Here is a 24,059-nt window from a genome sequence, read left to right as displayed (position 1 = left end):
CGTACTAATATATGAAGAGAATTCCTTCGCTACCTTTTTTTCTGTTTGTCAGCAGGTTCTCTTCATTCTTTTTTCATTCAGTAGCCATTGCCAAGTATTATTTTCAATAATTCAAGTACATGAAATATTTAGAGCTGATTAGCAGTAAGAAAAAGCTATTCTCTTTTTATGTGCAATATATTATAGTTATATTGAAATGAAAGTGAATGTTTTTTTTTTTTTTTTTTTGGTTTGGTGTTTTACTAAGGATAGGTGATAGATAAATATGTATTAAATTTCAAAAAGTTTCCCCTCAAAAAAAAAAAACATTTTTATGTTTTATTTTACTCTAAACACTATTTCTAGAAGTTTGATTTGCAGCAAAGGTGTCAAATAAAATAAGTATATGATTTCTTGATTCCAACTCTCAAACATTGCAGTTAATCTTAATATCTGCACATTTAGCTTAATTCTAAAGCAGCCAAAAAAAATGTGAACTAAAAATTTGAGAGAAGAAATAGGCAGTATATAGCATATGTACAAATAGCTTTTACCATACTGCTTATAATACTTCTCTCTATTTTTAAATAGAAAATTTATTGTCTTTACAATTTACGTAACTATGAAGACGAATAGAAAATTTTTAGTGGAAGGAATTATATACTTATTTCATACTTTGTAGTGGAAACTAAGCTTATAGAAATAGTCATCAGGTTTAAGAAAATATTTTAAATATTTTATTGTACATTCTCAATGTTGGATTTGATTTCCGTTTAAGTTTGTTTAGAATTTTGAAATCAGTAGAACAGCATACTCTCTTCAAGAACAAATTAGGCTTATATCTAGAAAAAAGAAATTAAAATTTAGGTGGAAGAATAGTCAGGGAATAAAATGGAGGAAATATTAACTTTGCCAAACCTCCTTGGGAGTTCCCTCATTTTGGATAATAAATACCAGACAACTTTTAAAATTGTTAGATGCCACAGAACCAGGACAGAATTTGCGAAGAAAGGGCTTAACCCCTAGATACTCTCATTAAACTTTTTTTAAGCAAATAAAACTCAACTTTTACTACAGCTTCGAGCAATTTTGAAAATTGTCAAAAATGAGAAAATCTGCTAAGCGGCAGAAGATATTTAAATATGATCTGCAAAAAATTATTCAAACAAAATTGAAGTTTCTTTTGTCTAAAGTAAAGTGAGAAAGTTCCTCACTCTGATTCTATTCTGTTTAATGATTGTAGCTGGCTGTTTTCTTCTTGAGATCTCTGGAGAGCTAACGCATGCTCTTCTTTCAATTTATTCTTCATCTAAATGAAAACAGATAAATACACATTTACAATATTTTTCAACAATTTGTTTGCATACATAAAAAATACTGTTTTATATGAAGCAGTCGCACATGAATAACAGAATGTAAAGCACCTAAAAGTAAAGGGATGTAAGTGCTATAATAAAAATTTTGGAGATGACTAGTACAAATGAAGAGCTTGTTTCTAAGTGGCGTCAAATCTTTTTTTTTTTTTTGCATTTTTGAAAAGCCACGATTGAGATTTATTATTTGAAATTAAGGAAAAGATGTTTCTCAGTAATCTATGAACGATAATAACACTAAATTATATGGTTAATAAAATCCTGACGAAATAGTCAATTAGAAATGAAAAAAGGAAAATTGATTTAACCCCTTCTGGAATAAAACAGCATGACTTATGGAACAAATTAAGGACAAAATAAAATGACTTCCTTCCATTTGAAAGTAATTTGATAAACACTAAGTTTAACCTAAGTATATGAAAGTAATTTGTTATATGTATCTCATAATTTACAAACTAAAGTCATTTAAACCTAAACTTAATATGTAGGTGTAATGATATTCTTGATCGTCAATAGATATGATATGCTTGAATCATCAAGCATTATCCGAATTTAGTATTCGTTGAATATCTTGAACTGATATTAGTATCTAATAATGTAGATCATGGAATCTTTTTCGACACGATCTTCGGTAACAGTAAATTGGGATTAGTAAACAGAAATAGGATTGAATTTAGAAATTGCTTTAGATGAAGTTTAATTATAAATATGACTCTGAGTTAATAACTTTTTCTTTGATTTTAATTTATACAATTGCTAATCTTTATCTTTACTAATAATAAAGCTGAATGTCCTCTATCTGGATCTCTGTGACGCGCATAGCGCCTAGACCGTTCGGCCGATTTTCATGAAATTTGGCACAAAGTTAGTTTGTACCATGGGGGTGTGCACTGTGCACCTCAAAGCGATTTTTCAAAAATTCGATGTGGTTCTTTTTCCAATCCAATTTTAAGAACAAAAATATCATAAACTGGACGCGTAAATTATGAAATTATCATAACGTGGAACCGTAACACGGGTACAAGCCAATTGGCGAGAAAATTCACCATACATTATTTGTAAATATACAGGCGAACCAAAAGACCTTTTAATTTTCTACTACGGGCAAAGCCGTGCGGGTACCACTAGTCGTTAATAAACCTGTTATTCAGGGTGGCGACAGGAATTGTGAAAAAAAGTTCCCTGACTTTTCCCTGATTTCCCTGATTAAGTTCACCAAATTTCCCTGATTTACGTTACCAATGATAATAGTTTTCTTTCTTTACTCTACTTGAAATCCATTGTATGTTTGTATAAAATGCAGTATTTTAAACGTTTTAAGTTGTGTAAAGTTGTTGAACTAAAGATATGTTTTTAAAAAATGCTACTTTTTTAATAAAATGGTTAAAAAATATTATCAAGTCCATTTTTTTTGGGAAAAAACCCCTACAAAACAGTATATTAATTTTTCTACATGGAAAGATTATAGAAAATTTAAAAAAAAAAAAATACTTTACTCCCAGAAACCACTTAGCATAAGAATTTTAAGAAACTATTAAAATTACTCTTAAAAACATATGTGTATTTCTGATAGAACTAAAAAGTAATTGAAATTATTTTGAACTAAGTTTTCAAACAGTATAATAATTGTTGCAAGAATAACAAGTAATAGTGAAAGAATAGAAGTAATGTAGGTATTCTTATATAACTAATTGACATATTTATGCAAAACAGATGAAACCATTTGACATCCATTCATAGGGAGCTTTTCTCTAATCAAGAACATAGGTTTTAATGAATGAATACAGCATTTTAACAATAAAAAAAATAAAGATATTTACTTAAGTACACAAGTTAACTCTATTTCAAATGATTTCAGTACGTAACGAAAAAAAAATCTTAGATTGCTTTTGTAACAAACAACTTTGAAATGCAAAAAAAAGAAGAAAAAAAAAAGCAATTAGTTAATTTCAAAATATATAAAAGAAGAATACAACTTGGTTATAAAATTAAAGAATCACTTCAGTCTGAAGAAAAGAAAACCTTTATAATTTGTGGCGACAACAAATAGTATAACGGCAAAAAGCAAAGTTTTTTAATTGAAAGTTCAATTTTAGCAATTAAATTAAAAACGCGAAGAAGTAATAACTTTTAAGCTTTTATAGTATTAATTCAAAAACCAAAGATTTCTTCTTGAAATTGTGATTACAGTACGCTAATTACTTCGAGACAATGGAATAAAGGCAAAGGAGCTAAGGCATTAATGAAGGTTTCCTCTTTGCCTGTATGGTTGTTTATTTTACATAGCATTGAAAGCGTAAAAGGAAATTTCAAGCTAGGTAAAATAAACAACCTAACAGACACAGAAGCAATCTTAGGAAGTCATCCTGTGGTTAATAAGTAAGATTCAGTACTTTGATGTGGGGGAAAAAAGATGCACAAATATGCGGCAGTGTATAATCGCACCTCATTAATTTTGCTTTTTGTTTGAACAGATAATTGGCGGAAAATGCATAGGGAATTAGAGTACAAAATTTTGTAAAGCAAAAAAAAAAAATTTTTTTTCTTCATAAAATAAATTTTCCCTGATTTTTTGTTATTTTTTCAAAATTCCCTGATATTTCCCTGACTTTTCCCTGATTCATAAAGTTCCCTGACTTTTCCCTGATCTGTCGCCACCCTGTTATTGTTTATAATAGGACTTTTTTTTTAACTTAGTTTAAGATGATTCACTAAACAGAAAATTAATTTCAATTGATTTTTTGACCACTCTATTTACGCATTACACTTAGCTAATTTATTAGCTTTGAATTATTAGTATTTTTAGCAAAACTTGGGCTATTACTACTTATGCAATATGCTAGAGAATTATAGCCCATCATAATTCAAGTTTTTTTTCTTTTTTTTTATATGTAAACACAGCATAAATAATACATATTTTGACTTATGTTTTGCGCTACGCAATCAGTCATTATGCAGTCATCGAAATTAAGTAATGAAGCTGTCTAGCTGTTAAACCGGACATTCGACTCCCGATACCAAAAATTAAACCCAATACATAAAAATTATCCCAGCTAAAACAATATGTCATTCTACCAATTAATTCGATGCTTAGTTTTGAATTTCAATGGTTTTGTTACCTATTCATTTCTGTCTGTTCAATTTGATTTTTGTACTCCAGAAAGTCGAAATACAGTTCAGCACTGTAAACTACCTACCTATTGTTTATTAAATAATAATGTTCCCCTCTAATTAGTAATGGTTATTTTGATTAAGTTTAATTCCGCTTAAGTTTTGACCGCAAAAATTTGACCCTTCACTCCGCCTTTGTTCAGAATGGTCCATTTTTGCAAAGGGGTGATATGGAAAGGAAAGTTGAAACAGAATTTTTAAGTGCGTCATTAGTTCTAGAGCTTGAATAAGTCACCTAGGAATTTAAGAAATTAGATCAACAGGTAAAGCAATTTAATTTTGTGCAGTCAAGGCAGATGTCTCATTGGAAAAGTCACATCCTACGTAAGTGGGTGGGTCTTGGTGTTACTTCTTACAGCAGCCATTAGAAACGCCTTCTTTAATTAATTTCAATTGAAAATTGGCCAGAGTAGGATTGCAATAAAGTCATTTTTACCTTTTCGCCAACTCAATACATCTAATGCTGCAATTCAAACCTTTCAGGTCTAAATAATCGCAACACGAAAATAAACTAAGAGTGTATTTTTTCATACCACCAAAATATTGCTAAACTCCAAAATATGGCACGTATCCTTTTTTTCCTTCTCTCCCTATTTTGAGGAATGGATTCGTTTTCCCAAATGATTGACAAGGGTCGTTTGTTCGCAGTTGGACTATATCTATCCACTCTAATGACAGAGGTCTGCAGTAAATATTGGTTGAAGAGGGTCAGGCTATAAAATTTGGGAAGCCTTGGTATAATAAATACATTGGCTACTAAAAAACAATATTCAGAGCACAGAAATACCTGTTGCATCTTAGATTGAAGAGAATTCATTTCGGAGGCATACTGATCATGTTTACGTTGCATCATAGCGTGCAAAGCCTTGATTTCTTGCTGTTCTTGCTTCAAAGTTTCACGCAATGATTTCTCAGTTCCTGACGCTTGAGCTTTAATATCATTTATTTCTTGCTGCAATTCATTTATCCTTTCATTGGCAGCCTGACATGATTTCTGTTCAGATTTTAAGGCATCTTCTTTTTCTTGTATTAGTTTTTTTAGAACAGCACTGTCATTTTTCTGAAATGTAAACCAAAATACTTATTCATAAACATGTGACATACAACTTCTTTAATAGAAAGATTTTTTTTTACACTTCATGAATGCTTTCTTATTACTGATATTTTACTATATACGATTAAAACTACACATTGAATCTTTTTAAACTTTATCATCCACCAAATATATAAAATTTAAGGTTGGAATACTGCACTTGGACATTTAAACAATGCAAGCGCAACGTGAACTTGACTATTTATCAATGTACATTTTTGAATTTTGTTTGATGTTGTATTGAATAAAAGTTCTTACTATGTAGGGTTGCCATCAAAATTTTACTTGAAAATAGTTGCTTTAATAATCTAAAATTTAAAAAATAGTCGCCTAAATTGTCTCCTCAGAGGAGCAGTTGAGTTACGTTTTTAATCCGTGAAGTTGCTTTTACCTTTTTTTTTTTTTGAAATTAACTCAAAAACTACATTGCATGACACAACCACACAATACATCTTGAAACATGACTAATTTAGTAAATAAAAAAAAATCAAAATGTAATTTCTCAGATTTAACATTTGTTTTTAACATTTAGTTCATTTTTAGCATTTTTCAATGGAATTACTGTTTTAAAAACAGAAATTACTTTTCATGTAATGTCATGAAGGTGTTACATGCAATGTCGCATTTTAAGTGTCACAAAGTGAAAAAAAAACTTAATTTGTAATTTTTTAATTACAAGGGAAATTAAACATACTTACCCTGGTTTTAAAAACATAAAAGAGTTATAAATTGATTTTTTGTGTGATTGAAACAAACATATAACTACTGCATAGTTAAAAATAATTTTAAGCCTTTAATTTTAAAATTTGATGACAAAAAAGAAAAACTTAAGACATTTCTTGGGGTTTTAAGTACATAATCAATAAAACTTTTCCTTCAAAGTCTAATCTATTGTCTTTTTTAGTTCCTCCAGATAATTTTTACATCCCTTATGTATCCCATATGCCTTTTTTTTAATAGTTTCTTTGTTTTTAAATTTTACTTTGGGACCTTTCCTTCAAAAATGAGTAACCAATTTTCTTCTGTTTTAATTGCCCATGTCTCACTACCATATAAAATTATTGGTCTACTAAGGGTTTTGAATAGATTTACTTTCGTATTAATAGTCTGGAGCCAGGAACTCAGATTTTACCTGGTTCTTTAAATTGAAGTAGCATTTATTTGTCATTAAAATTCTATAAAATTTGTTAGTAATTAAAATAAAACCAAAGTTAGTTAATCTAAGGTAGCATACAATCAAACTAATGTCTGAATAATGTCAAAAATACAAAATATTTACAAGATGCAAAAGTATTGAACTAAAACAGAGGAGGAATTTTTTTTTTACACATGTGTTGAGCACATGGTACCCATTGTTTCTTTTTTTTTTTATCAATGAATGTCACAAATTATGAAAAAAGTCTCCTAAAATGTAAAAAGTTGCCAATTTTTTAAAAAATGGTCACTTTTAGGTCGCTTTTAATAAAAAAAGTCGCCATAGTCGCCTTACGGTCCGGTCGCTGACCGGTCGCCTTACGGTCAGAAATAGTCACAAAAGTCCCCTTTTTAGTTGCCAATGGCAACCCTACCATGCTATTGTATGCTGGACACACCAACACATTAGGTTCTCTATATTGCATGCACTGGAGCTTAAACATTCTCTTTTAGTTCCTAGTTAAAAATTTTGGTCTTTTGACCATATTTAATGAATCCTCCATGGCTGATGAGCTCTGGATTCCAGCGTTATTTATCTCTGACTTATGTCAATGTCTGCGAAGTACAGTATTTTAATTTTTATTGAGAGCTTTTGTTTCTGTTTCTTGAAACCAAAAATTGAAAATTTATTTAGAATCTGCACATTATTTAAAATTTCGGTGACAAAAAATTATTTTTGCGTTATCGTTAATGATAAAAAACTTTTACATTGTTCAAAAAATACCCTTCGTGAAGCACCCGAAAACAGTCAATATCTTTTTCTACTTAATAGCTGTTTGCAATTTTCCTTTTTCTCATCATTTATTATTTATAATTTGTTTAATATTTGCAATTATGTTTGCTTAATTTTATATATATATATATATATATATATATATATATATATATATATATATATATATATATATATATATATAACTTACATTCACAGGTTATATTGCTACACAGGTTAAATAAAATTGTTATATTTCCAAGCATGTTCCTCTTATGTATAATTAACATTATATTGACAAATAAGCTCTTAAAAGGCACCAAGCTTTCATTAAAATAATTGGCAAAAATGTTAACATAGTGATTATTAATGACTGATAATAAAAGCAAAAAGAAATAAAAAGATATTTAGAGAAATTTTTTAACAACAAATTTACAATAACAATGATATCTTTGTGTACGACAAGAAGATATTATTAAAAAAATAATAGTAATCACCTTTTTTTCAGCATTTACACCCCTTTGTTTTCCACTTAAGGCATCTACAATGTGCTGTATTTCCTCCTCAGTAAGATTAGCGGATTTTATGACATTAATTATTTTGTTCTCTCTTGGATCCATGCTTTCTGCAGCTGAAATATAAAAAAAGATGACTAGATACAAAAACGAACATTAGCACAAATTATCAAATCAAATTGATCTTTTGTATCTCATAAAATTTATAAATCTTTTAAACACACGATTGTTGAAATTATGTTTTGATTAATAGAAACATTAAGCATTAGAACAAAAGATTGCCAAGCAACACATTAACATATTGCATTAGCATATGTCCGAGCTAGACAATATGGAAGCAATAAATATGCTTCAGAGTAATGGATAAGGTTTTACATACAACTAAAACAGTCATTTTCCAGCGTTATACGCTGCCTCAGAAAAAAAATATAAACAAAGAAAAGAACAGGCATAAGAAGCTATTACAATTCACTCTTTGAGTTAAGTCACTATTATTTCTTCACATACTCTATCTAAGTTAAACCACTTTTATTTCAGTTGAAGAACTACATTGTAGCATATAGCACTCAAATACAGCAAATATTTCTAGAGTGAGTCAGTTGCTAAGGAACAAAAAAGAAGTTAACAGCATTTCAGCACTTTTGTGCTAAGGAAATTTAGCAATCATTTTTTTCTAAACATAAGTTAAAATGAGCTAAAAATGATAAAGTAAACTGTATTGAGCTTCACTTTATTCAGCATCGTCTGATTTTTTTAAAAAAAATGTTGCATACATAAAAACAAGATAGTTTTAAATTTAAAAACAATTCCAAAATATTAAATTTTTACATTTTAAAATCATAAAATTGATAATATCTACCTAAAAATGAATTTCAGTCACATTTTTAGTTTCACATGTAATTTAAAATACATTAAAAAGAAATTGAACAAATAAAAAATTGCTCAAAATCTGTGGTATAGACTACTATGGATACATAAGGAAAATAAAGGTTTTTACGAAGTTATAGAAAAAGACATTTAACAATCTAAAAGTGTAATATTTTTTACACTGTAATATAATATGGTAAAAGAAACTTACTTGATTCCAAGCTGTCTGATTTATTTTTCTTGTTCTTTTTTACAGGAGACTTTTTGCAAGGTTTAGAAGAATCATTTTCCTCAGTTTTTTCTTTAGAATCCCCTAGATGTTCAGTCGATTCTTCAGCAGCTTGAAGTTTGAAATCATCATTAGATCTTGAGTTTGTCTCCACAGATAAAACCTTTTTGTCTTCACAAAAAGGTTGGTCATTACAAAGAGGATTGTTAAATGAAGAGGGTTCATCGGTTTCTTCAGATGATGACAACTGCTGAAGGCATTCATCTAAAGACATACAGATTTCTTATCAACAACCTTTTTTCTTTTCATTTAAAGAAGAAAAGACCATGTTTCTGGGACATAAAATTTACTATTCATTAAATCTGTAGTACCTCAGAGTCAGAAGGGCATAAGTCCAAAAATTAAGATTTTCTGTTTATTAGTGCATTGTATGTAGAAGCCTATTCTGCATCAAGTTAGGTCAACGGAAATAATTCTTTAAAAAAAAACTTTTTAGTTTTTTACCAGGGTTAAAAGAGCGCTCGTCGCATCCTTTACATAAGTCAGGAAAAAGTTTTTCCTCTACTGTAAAATGATCATGTGACTTAGTCCTCTTCTGGCTCTGAGGTACAGAAATGAAGAACACTTTCATTATAATAAGATGTAAGTTATTGTCCTCAAGTTCAGGTTAGTGATGGGCTAAATTCAGTTTAACTACCAGTTTGAAGGTAATCCCAGCTTCAATGAGAGGACATCTGCATCTAGTTTGGCTATCGACTATTCCAGGCCAAAACTGCAGTCTCTGGGCCAGGCTGTAGGTATATGCTTGTATTTTCATTATAATTTTACATATATTAGTGTTAATATTCCCAAAAATATTTTAGAAACAAAAACATAATATTCCTCAACATCATGATAAGTCAAAACAAAATTAGAATAGGTAAATTCCCATAACATGAAGAAAAAAAAATGATGACATGTATGAGGAATGAATGTTATTCTTAACTGACTTCAAATGCAAAAATGAATTAAAAGGCTAGTATTCATTTTTTTTTAATGCAAGATTTTTCGTAATAAAATCTCAATTTGGTTCAAAAATAGCAAATTTGGGCCTTTTGCAGGGCTGCGCCGTCCCTATGTGCAAGGTCGAGCGACGCACGACGGAGCCAGAGTCAAAAAGGCGCTGAGCTCTACCGATCAAAAATGTTCCATAGGGGGAAAAAAATCTCCAACCGAAATAAAAAAGTGAACTTTTCATTATGTAAATGGTGGCGGTGAAATTATACTGCTCATTGAAACAAGCAATCTGTTTCGCTGCCTATCTTAAAGGGAAAATTATTGCCTTGTTTTGTCAAAACATGCTATTCCAAAGCGCAAGCTTTTACACTGAAAATACTTGACTCTCATCTAACTAATGCGTAAATAAGGCAGCGCGGCACAACAAATTTGCTACTCTCCATTTTGGTTACTGAACTCGAAATAAGTTTGAGGTATGAAGTAAAAATGTAAACTGTTATTCCATAATTAATTATTTGCAATGTTCCTATTTTCGGGACGCACGGAAAACCAGAGAAATTTTGTTCATTCGATTATTATAATGTATTCTTCAAATTAGATTTTTTTTTTAATAAAAAATGTTGAGAGGATCACCACCATCTTGAGTTACATTTGGTATGTATTATTAGTTTGCATTTTTTACTTTAACGATTTAAGATGTATAATAAGTATGTAGTGTCAATAAAGGGTAGGGCTGCGCCTCGCACTGAAACCAAACTGGATACTTGAAAGTGATTTAAGTGCATATGAAAAACTTTCGTGAGCAGTATTAGTCAATTAGTTGAGATTTTAACTTCCTGTATTTTGCTCATGAAATGTTAAAAAATATTCTTAATCATTTGAATGGGAAAAAGTCGAAACTTTTCATTTTTAACGTTAAGATCTTCACACTTCAGCTTATAAAATTTGGGGGGAAAATCGTAGTTCTTTTTAAAATAAATCTTTTAATAAAAAATTTCCATGTTGTAGATTATTTGTCAGCTAATTACGCTCCAACCATTTCTTTTTTTTTTTAATTTCCCCCTTTTTTATCCTTTTTATTTCGTGTTGAGATGAAATATTTTCAATTGCCAAGCCCTGGAAGGTCCTACCCCCCCCCCCCCAAAAACAAAATCATTACAGATCGTCCTCAATTTGAGGAGAGCCACCTAACAACATTGAAGATAGTCTTAGATTCAGGGTTCATACTCTATTTGGATGAAAAAATTCCATGACTTTTCCAATACTTTTTCATGACTTCAATGAAAATTTTCATGACCTTGTTACACGAAAAGAAAAGCACTATTTAATCTCAAACTTACTAATTTTTGGAAATGAGCATTAACAAAACGTCTCAATGAATACCACAGCCTCATTCTCTTATTTGTCTTCATCATATAAATTTAAGTATCGTAAAAATGCAGTGAAACGAATATGATGATGCTTAAATATGTAACATTTTTTTTATAAACAGGCAGAATGATATTGAATGGAACAAATGTTGAATGAGTGAGTCATCACTAAGTTTCAATAAATGTGCTTCAAAAGTGGCCTTTTAGTGTCAATAGAGCATTTAATCATCCACGTAACTTGACAGTATTTTGAATTTTTAAAATGAAGCCGCATAGTTTAGTTCTTTAAGTTTCCAAACCAGATCTTTTTTGATTCATTACTGAATGGTTTTTTCAATGTTCTGATTTAAAAGTATACTTGTTTTGTTGACTTATTTGCACATTTTCAAGTGTATATAAATTAATAGGTTCAGAAATTCCAGAATATGTTAGATTCCTGACATTGAGCGTAGCAGTGGGTCGCATGGATTAGTTTTGTGGATCGTATGCTGGGCACTACTCTTTTAGATTATTAGAATTCATATTTTTCTGTATTCTATCGCCTGACTAAAGTTCTTTATTTTCTAAAATTTTCAATAAATTAAGATAAACTCTGTCAAATTTAATAATAAAGTTCTTACGAGTGATGGAATCGAACTCGGATGCAATTGAGTTGCCTTTTTTTGAGTGGGCGTGGCAAAACAAAGAATGCAAGTTCGCTACTACAGAATATGAAACATAAGAAGTGTTGAAAATAACAGTTTATTCAAAATCAGTTATGTCCAAGCAGAAAAATCACATCGCAAAAAAAGGCAAGCAGCTGCGACAGAAGTGGATGCAATGAGATTTCAAAATTCAAGATATAGTTTTGGGATCGTTCAATTTTCCACTTTTAATAGCTTTTATGCGCTATAGTGTTAAATCACTCAAGATTTCTAATGCTCTTTTAGTTACTGTTACTTTCTCTTTGTCCAGGACATTTTTCCATGACTTGAAAGAAATTTCCATGACTTTCAATGAAAATTTCAATTTTCCATGACTTTTCCAGGTCTGAAATTCGCTTATTTTTTTTCCATGACTTTCCAGGATTTCCATGACCCGTACGAACCCTGTAGATTGCGTGTTTTGGAGCTTTTTTTTTCGAAAAATTGCCAGGACCCTAACGCTACTAGAAAATAGTCGACAATTGCATTTATAAGTCTTTTTCAGAAAAAGTAAGCGGGAGAGCCTCGGATCCTTTCTTCATAATACAATTATGAACGTCTAAAATCTTAGTCTTTGGGGATTTTAGTTTTGAGACATTGGGGAGGGGACGTTTAATCTATCAGAAACTTCTCAAGTCCTAACTTTCCCTAATGGTAACAAGTATGGTCTATAACTGCATTTTAAAGATACACATTTCGGAAAATATTGGAGAGATTCCCGGAACTTTTTCTCCTCTTAACATCTCCAAAGATCGAATAAAATTGCATGTTTAGGCTGATGAAGAATTGAAGCTAAGTTTAAATGAAAAAAAAAATTGTTCCCCACCTCCTCCCCTAAAACGGATTTCTGATTGCGTCACTGTTTTGTAACTCTTAGCCGAGTCAATCAGTTTATTTAGTATTAGATGTCTTCAGCGTGCAATATACATATGTATAAATTTGCTTTTAATGCTATTTAAAAAAATAAAAAAAAAACTTATGTTACAATAAATGTATTTAAGTGTACATTTTAACAAAGCAAAAAGTTCGCAATTTTATTTTTTTAATAAAGTAAATGCCTAAGTTATTTATTCCTACATTATATTTGTATACAAAACCTCACTCCATGTGTGTTAACCATATTTTCCGCGAACACCACGACATGAAGGCGCTCAAAAGACATTTACACAACGGCGCCGATCAGGCTTGGCGTGGCCCTGGCCTTTTGTATCAGGATACATTAGATATTGAAAATTGGCATAGTTGGCCCACACTCCCTCCCCCCCTGCTGTATTAATACAATAAAGAAGATAATTATCCAGGATACTCGGGACTCACCACTACTCTGGATAACTGAATTTTACGATTTTATGGATTGCTATAAAACGCTATTTGCTGATTATAAAAACCCAAATTTGCTTTAAATAAAAAAGTATAACATCTTAAATCATGAAGAAAGCAGAAAATGTTTAGAGTACAGAAATGCTTACAAATTTCAAAATGGTGAAAGATATAAAATGAAAGAACTTAAATTTCTGAAAACTTAAAACATTCACCAGATTCTCACGAAGAAACTCTTTAAAAGAAAGTTTTCACTACAGTATTTGATAACAAGCGTTTTAAAAAGAAGGAAAACAAAATGCAAGAACTGTTTACAAGGGTAAATGGGCTATTTTTTGTACTAGTGTATGAAAGCAGTCTATTTTTGGGAACATTTTTCAATAGTTTCGTTATTATGATTACAATATTTGTCAATTGTTGCTTTGGATTTGAATTTATTTGATTTCTTAAGTTCTTGTTTGTAGCCTTGTGTTGTTGTCGTGTGCCAACTATGCTGGCAATTTGGAGTGTGTTGCTTCACTTTTTCAACTGTACCATAATTTGGTATGAAGTCCAATTTCCACAGTACACACATGCCATAAGGAGCCTTTTATAGGACAGGCAACCATTTACAGCATAACAACATATTCACACAAAGAAAAGACAAGGACATTACAGAGAAGGTACATCCACGCCCGAGTCTGGATTCGAATCTTGGACCTCTCCATCACAGTCAAACTTCTCTGACCCCTAGATTAGGCAGGGAGCTCTTATAGCCTTATTACGGTCTTCCGTTTAACAATCTCTAAATCCACAATATCAACTACCTGGAAAATTTGTAAACTCTGGTATTTCATATTTCTGGCACTTTTCGCCTAGCAACATTAAGCTCTGATTGTCTCTAACTCATTGCCGTTCAATACAAGAAATGCATTAGAATGCGTTAGTATTTATTTTATTAGCAGTCAAAAAGAATATAAAGAAAATAGCAGATTTTTAAGCATTTTTTCTTTTCAAATTTTGTTCTGGAAAATTTACGCTGTGTGTAAAATGACCCATAATTCTAAAGTTTGTTTTTAGTACTAAATTTCACAAATTATACGTGATTATATGCAGTATTTATAAAGGAAATATTCATATCTATTTAGTTATTTCAAACAAATGCTCACTTTTCAAGAATTGCCGAAAATGTGTGTGTTTTTTTTATACTGTGAAAAATTAGCGGCTTTCTGGATCCCGGATAAAAGGTTCTGTACTGTAGTTTTAAAATATTCTATAAGGTACAAAATTTGTACAATTTACCTCCTTTATCCTGTTTTCTCTGACGAGGTTTCTTGACATGAGCAACTCTAGTAGGCAATGAATGACTAGTAGTGCAGTTACTTTCAGATAATTCAATTTTAGAATCAAGTTCTTCAGAAGATTTACTTTCAACTTCATAACCAGGATTTCTTTCTTCTTCATTCTTTTCCTTTGTTTTCTTACCCCATTTTTTAAACTTCTTTTCTTTTTTATTTTTATCAGTTTTTGCTTGCTGTAGAGCTTCTTGGTTTCTACGTCTCTGTTCTTCTATGGCCTCTTCATACGTACGCTCACGCATCCCAAAAACAGATATCAAATATACCACCAAGGCAGATATCACAAAAACTCCAGCACAAATTATAGCTGTATGGAGGTCCATAGCAGATGTGGAATTAGAGAACCAAGCCATTGAATTTTGTAGCCAATCACTAACACTCTGAAAAGCTGGCTGATAATTCATGCTGGAAAATAAAATAAGTCTTAATTACATATTCTTGTAAAAAGGAAAACTAATTACAATTAAGTAAATTACGATGTTAGGATGTCAAGAAAAGGTCATGAGGACCATAAAAAACATTTGAAAGACAATTGTGGGTTAAAATGTAAATGAAATTTTCCAACAAAATGTAATGGAGATTTCTGACTTAAAGAGAAGTATAACTAATAAACAATATGAAATAACAAATATAATTATGAGAACACTAGAGCAACTATACATACAGGCCGACATCATTTTTGGATCAGATTTTTCATTGTTATGAAGCTAGGGTAACTAGTTTAAAGTTTCGCTATATTGCCAAGATTTTCTAAATTGGTAAGTCATTAATATTTTATTTTTAAACAATTCACTTGCAACCAGTAATTGCTAGCAGTGAAAATTCACTGAAACACGATAACTCGCCATAAAAGACAACCACTCAAATATGCGCTCCAATCCAAAATGGCTGATCTTAGGCTGATGTGTCGGCTTGTCTATATAGTGGCCTTAGAAGCAGAGGTTCCCAAACTTTAGACTTCCGCTGACCCCCTCTGGGAAAATCACAAACTTCGAGGACCCCCACTCCACCCAGCGCATGCAAAAAAAAAAAAAAAAAATGATGTGACTAAGCTAAATTTTTTTTTTCTCAAAAAAAAAAGTTTTTTCTTTACATTTATTTATTGTCCTGTATATTTTTATTAATGAGCAGTGTGTTTACTTTCAAGAGTTCCGAGGAGGGGGGGGAGGGGCCTCAGGGCTCGAAAATTATATTGCCCAACATGTCCGGGGCAAGTAAAAATTCCGATCTGGCATGAATCTTTTACCTTTGCATGCCCAGCTTAGCATGTAATTATTACAATTTTTAAATTAAGTATTTTTTATTTTAATGACTTATTATGTACTATTTATTTAAACTTTTTTTATGTTGTATATTGCAATAATTCTTGATTCAGATATAAAGCTGTGAAATTAATTTTTTGTGTGATTAATGCTAGACAACAAACTGAAATATTTTTATTATTATACAATTAAAAAAAACCGGAGTACATGAAAAAGTTTATTTGGGATGTACCTTTTAGACTAACATGCCTGGGCAGACAAGTAAAGTTTTTAAGATTTTTCTAATCCTGGGAGGGCTGCAGCGTCCTGCATGTAAGTACTTAAGCAAGAACTTTTTTTTATTCCTCATAAATGTGCTTTTTTTTTTTTGATTGTTACTCGTCCTTCAATCTTGATTATTTTTAGTGTTTTAGCTGGATAACACAGCGGACCACCTGGCATGGACTCGCAGACCCCCAGGGGTCCGCAGATTAGTTTGGGAAACTCTGCATCAGAGAACACTACACACATAACTGCATGTAGTTCATGCAACAGATACCAATTTGGTCGGATACCAAATGCCAAATACCAGAGTTGCCGATAGCAAGGCAGGTCTTTTTTCAATTAGGTCCCCAAGCCCCCCCCCCCCCCCCAAAAAAAAAACCTTGCCAAATTTGTACTAATCTGATTCCAAACCGGGCTTCCACTCTTCCAGCAGATTAAAAAATAGGGTCTTTATATGGCACATTTCAAAACTATTTAGGGCCACTTCACGCCAATGTCGAACACTAATTCCCTTTGACGCCTTAAATTTATTTATATGTATTTTTTTTTATCAACCATTCATTCATAATTGATGAGTTATTTTGAAATGCGTAAAAAAGCACTTTTTTTTTACTTGACAGCAGAGCTTTAAAATTTTATAATTAAAGTTCAAGGGGAACTATAGAGTTTAATGATAGTGCATTTTAAAAACAAGTACATGCACATTAATTTAATATGTTTATGTAACTTGAATAATTGTTGATATATTTTTTTTTTTTTTTTCATGAAATGCTTAATTCAAAAATTTTAAAGATTTGTCTTTTGGGAAAAAAACACATGATTTTTATTGTACTTTATTGATTACAGAGAATTTCAGAGTGGGATCTTGAAAGGATCATCAATTGTAGCAAATAATGTAAGACACATTACTGCAATTTTAGCTAAAACGTTTTAGTAACTGCTGAACCCTTCATGATCCCACTGAAATTTTTTTTAAAAGTATTTTTTTTTTTAAAAATTAATATCACAAAATTTTTTAAATTTTTATATTTTAAAATTTGGTGGAAAGCCTTTTCTCTCAAAAATTATTTAAGTTACAAATAGTGATGTAAAATACCCGGATATTTATTTTTAGGGGTAAATACCAACTATTTCAAAAATTTATATTCAACTAAAATATTTTTCTGTATGTATTCCACTATAGGGGCATTCCAAGGTATTTTTGACATTTATGTAGAGTCCGTAACGTGACCTTTTTTGCCATAACTTTTTAATTTACTGTTTGATTAGCATATTAATTTATTTTGATCTTTTCCTACCAACACACCAGCTCAAATTAAAATAATTTGCAAATCAAATGGTAAATTAAAAAGTTATGGCAAAAAAAGGTCACGTTATGGACTCTACATAATGTCCAAAATACCGTGGAATGCCCCAATATATATATATATATATATATATATATAACCAACCATATACAAAATAATAAATTTTTTCCAAAAATTTGTATTTTGATCATATACTTAAAGAATTATTGTGTGAAACAACTTGGTAATCTAATATGATATTCACATTAAATGTGTTGGATATGCTTAATTAATGTTGATAGCCAAATTTCAGATATAAAAAGTCATTTTACAAAAAGTAAAAAGCTTAACTGGTTACAAAAAAAAATAATAAAAATAAGGTCCTAGTCTTTTATAACCCAGTAATATGTCCCTGCATGACATCAAAATGTAAAGAAATGTCGCTCAATTTATTATTACTATTTATTTACCTGTATCATTTGCAGAAATTTTCTCCAAACTTAGTTCAAGTGTTCAGGCGTATTCTGCAGATAACGTAGTCCTTAGTTCGCTTATTTCATTTTGATATTTCGACTTTCTCTTTTTATTGTATTTCAAGCATAGTATTGAGTGTGAGAAAAAATAGAGACGTTATAGGGTTATAGCTGTTTTAATGTTTTAATTTAAAGAACAAAACAATTTAATACTAAAAATAAATGCAGTATAACATAAATGTTAGCATAAAAATACTTGATCATTCCTTTTTCAGTAAAACGTGTTTGAAGATGTTTTTTTTTTTTTTTTAAAGACAAAAACCGTAAATCATCACCTTTTGATATTACCTAAATTTTTTTTGCAAAATGCGCTATTACAGGGGGGTTAACCCTGCCCTCGGATAAATACCCTAAAAAATATTTACCTTCCCACCCTACATCACTAATTGCATGTATTAAAAATAGTTTGAATAAATTTTCATCATGAAGGACGGAGGAGCAAATGAGCAAGGAACAGAAAACAATATTTTGATTTTTTTTTTGCTTATTAATGTGTAAACTGTATATTTGCCTCGTTATCACTTAAACAGCAATAAAATGAATAACATCATAGTGTCTTAATAACTTCTCAGTTTATTCTTCCAAACATCCCTCATGCTTCCTTTTTTTTTCCATTTTGGATATGACTAACCTAGATTGTGATTTCAAAATCCTGAAGTTCATCATTGAATTGCTTATACTTCTCCAATTATGACATTGAAAAGAAAGATTCTTTGGTTCACGATATGTTTCTTTCATAATTTCATCAAGTCTTTCAATAAAAGACTGTAATACATATGTATGTTGTATGTATCAGTTTTACCAATTATTTCATATTTAGATTTTTAAAAAAACTCCCATTCACGTTTTGCTTTTTTTTTTTTTTTTTGCAAAATACACAGGTTTTGGGTATTTGCCCAGGCCTTAGGTAAATACCCGGGTAAATATCCAAAAAATATTTACCTACCTGCTGGGTATTTATCCGATCCACATCACTAGTTACAAAATAAAAAATGAATTTAATTCTTTTTAAAATGAGCAATTAGAAAACTCTGTTGCTTTCATAAAGCATAAAGTATAACATTTGAAAGCGAAATTTTGCAATAACTTTCCCACATTATTTGCTGTAACTAACTCCTGAGTCACTGATAGTCTCACTCAGAAACATGTTGAATGTATTCATTAAAATACATTTAAGATCATATTTTTTTCAAAACTTTTAAAGGACATTATTTTTAATTTGATGAAAAAGTTTTTCTTCAAATATTATAAAACTATGTACACTAAACTCCGGATTATCCACAGGGCGGATTACCCACTGGCTTTCATACATTCAAAAACATGTTTTTTTGGCAATAATTAACTGAATGTAGATAAATGCACACATTTTAACTTAGCACAAAACTTGTTCCTAGATATCAATACTTTTTTCCCTCCCTCCCAATGGCATCAAACGTTTCACGGTCCCTGAAACTGGACTACTTGAAACCTAATTTTTAGATCTACACTACTTGCTGTTTAAAATCTACGCTATAATTATTGATTTTTAGGTCCATGTGACTTATGCGTGTAGTCAAGTAACTGCACCAATCTTGTTCAAAAAACTTCCTTCCTTTCCCCTATGCATTTTAAGTTATAACCTAGTTTGATGTGTTTCAATTAATCTGTTTGAACCATTTGCTTGCATATGTGTAAAATTCACTTGCTATAATGAGCGATTCTTTTTTAGCTTTTACATACATTTTTTACACAATGTTATTCAGTTAGGACCAGTATGTTCCCATCAATTTTTCTGAGGGTAACTAGACTAGCTCGCAAAAATCCATTACGTACAATATGTGCATGCGATCATATACATAATATGAAAATTTTTGAAGCTTGAGGGCATACGCTATAAGTAAAAAAAAAAAAAAAAAATGTGAGAGTATACGGCAGAATGAGAACACCCCTAGTTAAGATGCAACAATTATTGATCTATCTAAAGTTATTGCATAGACTAATATAGTCTTCTACTTGCTTTGCGGATTATCCACGAATTCTATTCTGTATATCAAATTAAAGTACATGTAAGTACCTTTAAAATATGAGTTATTATGCAACTCTATTGCTTCTATACAACTTGAATCAAACACTTTAAGACACTGCTGGCAAGTAAAAAACAATGCTGTTTAACGAATTCCAAAAATTAATAACACACCACTTATGAATGATAGACTTTTTAAACATATAGATAAATTTAAAACTTCAGAGTAAGGTTTCTAAAAGTTTCATGAAAATCTGAGAAGTCAAGTTGAGATTTTTTCTTTCATTGATTTTTGACACAGAATGACACAAATCCTAAAAAAATTGGGGATAAAATTTTAGGGCTTTTGACAACAAAATATGGGCTTTAGAAGGACCCCTACAAACAATACTTGAAAATAGTTCCTTTATAAGGACTTTTGGGGACCTATGGGAACCCTGCCTCAAAGAACAGGCCCCTAGTTTCAGACTAGGCTGACAAGGTCTCATGCTTGCTTTTTTCATTACATTTTCCTTTTTTTAAGATGAAATTGCTGTTTGTTTGCATTTTGTCTTATTTTTATACTTTTACACTAGAATAAATTTTTCACTCTCATTTTAAGAATGCAAAATCTTAATCTGATTATAAGAGAGTTGCGAGGAACACCTTTTTCAATGCAAAAAAAAAAAGAGCTTATAGGTAAAAAGGCATCAGACAAAAGACAAAATCTTTTCATCCATAAGCTCATTTCTTTTGCATTGAAAAAGGCATTCCTTATAACGTTGAAGCACAGCTCTGCAGTAATCTGCAATTTGTGCTTTTTGACGTTGTTATTTCTTATTTTACTACAATATTTGTTTTCTCATTATTCTAAAAGTTTTCAGATTTTGAGGGGTTTTAAATGTGCACCAATGTGCCCCATGCACTTGGTCTGAAGAAATGTCATCAAGCAGTCAATGTTTTTTCTTTGTGGTAAAAAAATAAAAAAACTACAAATAATGATAAACTAAAAAGAGGAGTTCAATTTGTTACTCTATTCATCACCTAAAACCATCTAAAAAAAATATTCAGACATAAGAAAATTACTCAACAATGAAAAATTAGTGAATTTGTTACTGAAATAAAAATTAATATAAAAAATATCAATAACATTAAAATTATTAAGACTATTTCAACAAGCTCCATCTTATTTAAATAACATTTGCTGGTAATAAATCAAAATACTTAATGGTACAAAAATAAATGAGATTGGTCTAATGATGCCCGACAATCCCTAATCATTTTTAAACAAAATAATCCATTTGTAACCCTTCTAAATTATTTTATTGAACATGCTTTATCAATCTCTGAAGCATGAGTATATTTCAATCATCTTTTTTCTTTTCTGATCTTAAAAAAGTCAGTGCACTTTTCATCAAAACATCATATTTTGGTGGTTCCCCCAATACCCTTTTAAGTGTATTTTAAGCTATCTTCCATCCCTAATCCAATTGCTGTTCATAATATCTAAAATACTCCTTTAGTTGTACAGAATTAAGTATCACTAAGCTACTCAGAAACGGTTTTTCGGAACTAATTCCAAATTTGGGACCAAATAATAAGTTATAAAAAAAAGGGACAAGGGCGGAAATTCCGGACCTATGATCACTTCAATTACAATTTAGTACTTTATAAACACAACAAAATACATTAATGAAACAAAATAGAAAATATACTTCCTTCGTTCGCATTGTATCCAACAAATATTCCAAAAAAGAATAGCAAACTTTAATACAAAAGAACAAAATTTCAAGCTCATACAATTAAAAAAAATATGAACCCTTTCATAAGAAACTTGTATTACACATTAACTTAAAGAGCATTACGCACAATTTAAAATAATATTAAATCTTCAGCACGCAACAATAAAAAGACATTTACTGCGCAATACTGAAAAATAAAGTGTTTACATCAATATTAATTTTCGCAAAAATGGAAAACACAAAATATCATAACTTACACAAAGCTGCAAATATATCTAAAGAAACTGAAATGTAAAGAAACTATAATTTAGACCAACTAATAAGAATTCCATTCAAAATCTTATAGGAAATTTGTTTTTTGCCGGTCGCTAGCGATGCACAACCTCCCGCGGGGAAGATGCAGACAAATAATTGTATTGGTTGAGGAAGATCATGTGATCAAAATATAACATATGGAATGGAGTGCGAAATATTATAGAGGGAGACTTTAAAGCAAAATCTGAACCCAACATTAAGAACTGAAAGTAACCAATGCGCTATCTGGCGGCGAGAGAATCTAAATAGGATAAGATGGCGATTGCCAGCAATGTTTCAACCATCAATCTTTCTGACTAATCTGAAAAAGACATCTTTACAAAAAAAGAAACTTGTCTTTTTTTTCATCCAACTAGTATATATTATGACGATCTGCGAAAAAAAATTATGTTCCAGCTAAATTTTTAAAGAAAACTTGGCCTTTTCGCCACGAACTCAGTTTATATTAGTCAGTACTACAGGGACTCCAGTCAGTACAAAGTCTGCATTTTTAAATTATTACTTAAAAATATTTTGATTTTTTAAATAATTTTAAAATAAATCAATAAAATTAATTTGGAACAAATAAAAACACATAGTAAACCTAATTCGCAACTCCAGCGCTCGAATACGCTACCTTGAGGAGATTTACAAAACTGCCGACAAAACTAAAACATTGAGTTCCATGTGTTCATTTTGGGCAAAACAAATAGTTTGATATGTGTATTTTTTTTATTTGCGTAATTCATCATTTGGAATCGTCATCCGCAACAGCGTAACATCAAAAATATCTGATATAAACTGTGAGTACACATTTTATTTATCTTGTTCTGAGTGAATTTGAATAAATATCAGTTTATCAATTCGATGAAAAAAAAACGAACTTAACAACATTGACTGGACACTTTTCCTTAACCTAATTCCACATAAATGATTTAAATAACTTTTGTTACTACAGTATCCTACTGAAATAGACAGTATGCAAATAAATTTTCTTGAAAATATTTATCGCAGAACAGATTGAAAAATCCAGAAAGAACGTTAAGAATTTGAACAATAAAAAATAAAAGTTCACCAAAAATCTGTTTATAGGGTTATGGTTTTAAAATTGTGTGAAAGAATAATGTATCTTCACAAGATTTCGCATATCAGGTAAATCATTTCCATGACGAATGAATTAAATGCATGATTTCTTTTGATATCCAATCATATAGTCATAGAAATAAATTATCTAGTGTTAAACGTTACTCTTGACAGTCTGTCACGTATGTGCACTATGTGAAAAAAATGTCAACAAATGCCGGAAATGTCACGAAACTGAACTTAATATCTACTAATGTATAGAAAAAACGGTACAAAATGAAAATGCCGTTCGAAGCGAACTAAAAATTTACGAATTCCGAATTCAACATTGTGAAAATGGCTGCTTCAGAACAACTTATTGTGTGTTCTGCATAATTTTTTACTTTCGTAATACTTTTTGATTTCTAATCTCTTTCTACATGGGTCAAAATAACCAAAAGACTTTGAAAAATCTTTTCAAATGAATAAAGAACAAAAAATCATACATGCGAACAAAAATATCTATCATTTCCTAAGTTTAGAAGCAATTTATATGTTACAGCGTGCGTTTGTTTTAGTTTTTTCATCGGCCATTAGACAGTGGCTGCAGCGCCCCCTATAGTTTGTTGAAGTTGCGAATAATAGGCGGTACGTCAAAAAAATATAAGTTATCACCCAAACTGAATATTTACAAATACAAATACAAAAGTGACGACCAGCAACAGGCTCTGGGCCCAGCTAGACTGGTCCTAGTCAATTTACAATCCCCAGTGAAGATCAATGGCCCTCTTAAAAC

The 24,059-nt window shown here is 30.5% G+C and overlaps 1 protein-coding gene across 3 annotated transcripts in view; it reads right to left on the bottom strand.

The window, feature by feature from the left end:
- Window positions 1-22,300, bottom strand: part of LOC129224332 (kinectin-like) — a 65,972-nt gene extending 43,672 nt beyond the window's left edge. For all 3 annotated transcript variants that reach the window (XM_054858770.1, XM_054858771.1, XM_054858772.1), the window contains exons 1-6: window positions 22,165-22,300; window positions 14,784-15,244; window positions 9,116-9,397; window positions 8,020-8,153; window positions 5,311-5,583; window positions 1,194-1,288 (exon numbers count right to left, since the gene is read on the bottom strand). In XM_054858770.1, the coding sequence (XP_054714745.1) occupies window positions 1,194-1,288; window positions 5,311-5,583; window positions 8,020-8,153; window positions 9,116-9,397; window positions 14,784-15,243 (1,244 nt within the window). In that variant the 5' untranslated portion in view covers window position 15,244; window positions 22,165-22,300. The remainder of the gene's footprint in view (window positions 1-1,193; window positions 1,289-5,310; window positions 5,584-8,019; window positions 8,154-9,115; window positions 9,398-14,783; window positions 15,245-22,164) is intronic.
- Between the last annotated feature and the right edge of the window lie 1,759 nt (window positions 22,301-24,059).

The sequence above is a fragment of the Uloborus diversus genome, chromosome 6 (assembly GCF_026930045.1).
Source record: "Uloborus diversus isolate 005 chromosome 6, Udiv.v.3.1, whole genome shotgun sequence".
NCBI lineage: Eukaryota > Metazoa > Arthropoda > Arachnida > Araneae > Uloboridae > Uloborus > Uloborus diversus.
The sequence above is the reverse complement of the archived record's forward strand: the minus strand, read 5'-3'. Positions and strand labels throughout refer to the sequence as shown.